We start from the raw sequence: 4,524 nt of genomic DNA, 5'->3' as shown, positions 1-4,524 counted from the left end.
GGTAAAAGAAACGTGAAAACTATGTGTGGTACGTCTTGAAGCTATCAATCTAGCAGCACCAAGCCTTTGAGCTGGCATAAAAGCCTGACAAGACGCATACAACAAAGCAGAGGACGTTTGGTGATGGCGATCCCCTATATTCCAAATTCTGAAGCTGTTTTTTTCTTTCTTTCTCTGGACTCTCTGCCAAATTCTGTTGGTTGGTTGGTTCATCTTCTGCGACTGAAATCTTGTAAAAGAACAATCTTGTGGAGAAATGCTGCTAGTTCAGTTTCAGTAAAGCCAACGTGTACTTGTAATTTAATCTTTGGAATTGGAGAAGCAGAACAATGACAGAGGAGTCTGCAGGAGAATGATGATGTGGGCAGCAAATTAAATTTCCCGTTGCATCTAGCAGCGTATCATCTAGTATAATTTTTCTTGTGCTTCCATGAAAACATTCAGTTACACATGGGGTGCAGGTTACATAATAAAGTACGCATACATTACTTGTTGCCATAAAGAAAGCAGTGGTTCAAATTTCATCAACTGTGGATTGTCTTGAAAGATGCAGCCACATCTGACAAACTAGCTAGTTACTTGATCAGGACTTGGTGAGTGATACACATAGCCATGTTAATCTAGCAAGATGATCTCTCAAGATTCCGTCCAGGCTCCATTGTCTCTCTGCGGTCCTCATAAATTCTTCCATGACTTCCCCAAAATGTTTCACAATCAGTGGCTCAAACACAGCTCGCATCTGGCACATGTACAATTTTGGAGTGAAGAGCGCAGAGTCCGCACCACTTGTTAAGCCGCGCACTACCATCTCCTTGATTGAAAAGGAGCCCTCTTCCTGGATGATCTCCCTAAGCTCTTTACTGGAAGGTCCATACATTGGCATGTAGAAGGAATCATACTTAGCTTTGTCAATCACACCCTGTTAATCAGACCCAAAAGATCAATTACTTGCACATTCATTAAAAATGATAAAATCATATGCAAGATATCAAATAAATATACCTCTAAGGCCATAACACTTAGAATCTGAACTATGCTTTCCCATATGTGAAATAGTTTGGAGTCCATTCCATCAAAATGCCTTCCTGTAATAGAAATAACCATCCGGCCTCCTGAGAGGAATTCTTTGGCTCTTAGCTTTAGGAAATGTGTGAAATCATTCTTAAACTGTTGTGCATAAGCCTCATGGATCATAGGAAGCATTTCATGTCTTGCATGCTCATCAATGTTGTACGCTGGGATATGGTTCCTTGTTAGTACTTCTGGAGCCTGTAGAGATAAGGAATTTGGTTATATGATTTAAAAAGTGATGTAACCGGTTGCTACATCATGTTGCGAAAATGTCACACCTTTGATAGCCAATGCAGGCTGCTGGACGAGCAAACAAGATGTAATGAGCCACTAGTGAAGAGTCTCTCGTAAAATGACCCTGGGGTGACACTGGCCACCACAATAGGCTCATTAATTTTTCGGAGCGTGACCAAGCTCTTTATCACCATGTTGAAGTCGTTGTCAGGAAGGTCATTGAGGAATATACACACTTCAGGTGGTTGCCTTTGGAACTGAATGCAGTAACTGTGGATGGCCTCGATGGCAGTCGATACCAGCACTAGCGCGTTTGTTCCAAAGGAGCAACCCAAGTCGGCAATCACCATATTTCGGGGAAACAAGGTGCTGGTACTTGTGCATAAGTCAATTATGGCGGCTTCTATCATGGGCTTCATCCTGTTCTGCTCAGCATTCTGCATTCGAGTTGTAGTTCTTAAGAAAATCTATATAGTGGTTGTCAGTTCATGTTCTTCTTTATAAATCAACTATGGCAAGGATATTAATTAAACTAGGCCAAACGATTTTTTCTTACTGCCCTTTGTAAATGAATATGGTTCCTGTGAGATATGCGCCATAATTATTATACGCCAAATGCACCAATTGTGGGTAGCTCATGCTATGAGGGATGTTGTCTACAAGAAATGTGTATTGCAAACTATGTCATCAGTATATAGACTCACCCGGTGACCTAGTTTATCGGCAACCACTCACAACACCGAATGATGTTGTCTCGACACATTTTTAGATCTTTTTTATATATTTTCTAAATACCTGGAAAACTAGGAGAATAGAAAAAAGGAAACACGAAACGCAACCTTTGTCAAGTTGCTAGCCACAGTAGTAAACTAACACAGAGGAGAAAATACCTGAATACCAGAGTTGTGGGCATAGCTCGTGTCCCCTTCTCCCCAGTTCATGGGTTCCATCTGTGCTCGTTTACAGCAGGTCGAACCTCTACAAGACAGAGCAGGAAGGCAAATGCTAATGGTGTACTGGAAGCTGGACGATTGTCCTCCTTTTTATGGCCACTGAGGATGGCTGCTTATTGAGCCCAACAGCACGGCCTTTAAATTGCATAGCACTTGGCCAAGCGAAAATGAAATCTGGTCGGAAATTATGTGGATGGGTATTTGCGGATGAATCAAGCACCACATAGGTTAAAGAAACGTGAAAACTATGTGTGGTACGTCTTGAAGCTATCAATCTAGCAGGACCAAGCCTTGGAGGTGGCATAAAAGCCTGACAAGACGCATACAACAAAGCAAAGGACGTTTGGTGATGGCGATCCCCTATATGCCAAATTCTGAAGCTGTTTTTTTCTTTCTTTCTCTGGACTCTCTGCCAAATTCTGTTGGTTGGTTCATCTTATGCAGAGATCTTGTAAAAGAACAATCTTGTGGAGAAATGCTGCTGGTTGAGTGAAGCCAACGTGTACTTGTAATTTTATCTTTGGAATTGGAGAAGCAGGAGAATGACAGAGTAGTCGGTAGGAGAATGAATGATTCTGAATCTCTAGTTAGAACATCCAACGAAGAAAGAGACAGCATTGCTTTGCAGCAAATTGTTGGTGGTTTTCACCAACAAAACATGACCAGGATCTAATCTTCGCCAGCTCCGGCATCCACCTCCGCCACAGCAGCAGCGCTGCAGATGGTACCGGCGGCATTAGCATCATCTTGGCATTCTTCCTCTTCTTCTGTGACTGACAGTGCAAAGGGCACCCTGACATCTCTGTAGCTGCAGACGTAGGGCGCGTCGCGGCCGTGGTAGGTGCCAGTCCACCTCCCCTCGTCGATCCCACTGGCGTCCCACAGGGACGCGTACAGGAACATGGGCTTCTCCGGCCAGGGCTCCCCGTCATTGCCCCGCTCCTCCCGCCGGACCAGCTCCCCGTCGACGCGCCACTCGATGGCATCGGCGCCCCATGCCACGGCGTAGTGGTGGAACCCGTCGGAGGAGTCGAACGGGAGCTCGTGGACCATCTCCCTCCCGCCGCAACCACCGACGTAGAAGTTGGTCTGCACGGCGCGCTTGTCGCCGCCGAGGAACTCGAAGTCGATCTCGTCCATGTCCGGGGACCCCTCCAGGGAGGAGAGGTAGAGGTTGTAGTTGAGCCCCGCGGTGTCCCCCGCGGGTGCGCGGACGGCCGCCGCCACGGCGCCGCCCGGGAGGAAGCGGCACGGGGAGCGCCAGCGCGCGCCGCCGCGGTGGTCGTAGGTGACGTGGATCTCGCCGGTGGCCCGCGCGTGGTGGCACGCGTCCGGGGTGTAGTCCACGGCGATGCGGGATAGCGGCTCCGTGCCGTCGGGGCGGAGGTGCTCGTGCTGGCCGTGCTGCGTCATGGCGTCGCCGGACTCGCACTCCGACGCCATGATGGACAGGAGACTGCAGAGGAGTGGGATGGAGGTGGTGGGGTTTTGTGGTGCCGGACAGGCGACAGCCGCCGCGCCCGGCATGTGCGCCTCCGTCCACATGGGCTTGCTGCTGCTGGAGTAACATGGAGAACCATTTCAAGTAAGCCAACTTGCTATTAGAAATTCAAGAAATGTTATTTGGATTACATGAGAACCACAAAATAAACTCTGAATTTACGTTACAAATTGTCCAGGCTCAAGTTCGCATAATCTGTGTTTTACAAACAAAAATGGGTTCCGGTTGTGCAAAAAGAATACAATTGATTTTACTTGAACATCTTTCCAGACATAGCTGTAACTTTGCACATGTGCTTGTACAGTAGGCTAATGTCGTGCACCGTCGTGTTCGATGTGTGATCGTGGCTTTGTGCTTGTGTTTGCAAAATGCAGGAACTAGCCAGAATAATCATCCGACTCAGAGGACCACAGTGAAGGGCGTACTTCCTCAGTGATTCTGAACACAGAACCTGGCATAGTTCGTTCTTTTTGTGCATGCTTACTTTTGCCGATTCTGGTTTCTTGCCTTGAATGGTAAACATTCAGAACAGGGGGAAGTCATTGGAAATTACCACTTACTCTTAATGCTACTAATTTAAATTGTGGCATGCATTGTTTTTACCAAAGAAGGAAATAAATCATCATCTGGGGCACAACAAAATTGCAAATGGAAAAAACAAACCACCTCTTTCTATATATACATGACACAGCTGAGGAAGAAATTTGGCAACAAGGAGGGCCTATAGCTTCTGCGATAGGAGTGGGTAAAAAGAGGAAGAGAACA

General features: G+C 46.6%; 2 protein-coding genes across 2 annotated transcripts; both read right to left on the bottom strand.

Moving 5' to 3' along the window:
* Positions 1 to 429: 429 nt before the first annotated feature.
* On the bottom strand, positions 430 to 2,367 carry LOC124682304 (S-adenosyl-L-methionine:benzoic acid/salicylic acid carboxyl methyltransferase 3-like). The gene is made up of 4 exons (XM_047217020.1): positions 2,196 to 2,367; positions 1,350 to 1,742; positions 1,003 to 1,269; positions 430 to 919 (listed from the first exon to the last, which is right to left on the bottom strand). Exons 1-4 carry the CDS (start codon positions 2,253 to 2,255, stop codon positions 584 to 586), a joined length of 1,056 nt encoding a protein of 351 aa, XP_047072976.1. The 5' UTR covers positions 2,256 to 2,367; the 3' UTR covers positions 430 to 583.
* A 551-nt stretch (positions 2,368 to 2,918) lies between these two features.
* On the bottom strand, positions 2,919 to 3,803 carry LOC124682295 (xyloglucan endotransglucosylase/hydrolase protein 31-like). The gene has a single exon (XM_047217006.1). The coding sequence runs from the start codon at positions 3,801 to 3,803 to the stop codon at positions 2,928 to 2,930; it is 876 nt and encodes a 291-aa protein (XP_047072962.1). The 3' UTR covers positions 2,919 to 2,927.
* Between the last annotated feature and the right edge of the window lie 721 nt (positions 3,804 to 4,524).

Source organism: Lolium rigidum, unplaced genomic scaffold, assembly GCF_022539505.1.
Source record: "Lolium rigidum isolate FL_2022 unplaced genomic scaffold, APGP_CSIRO_Lrig_0.1 contig_8291_1, whole genome shotgun sequence".
NCBI lineage: Eukaryota > Viridiplantae > Streptophyta > Magnoliopsida > Poales > Poaceae > Lolium > Lolium rigidum.
The sequence above is the reverse complement of the archived record's forward strand: the minus strand, read 5'-3'. Positions and strand labels throughout refer to the sequence as shown.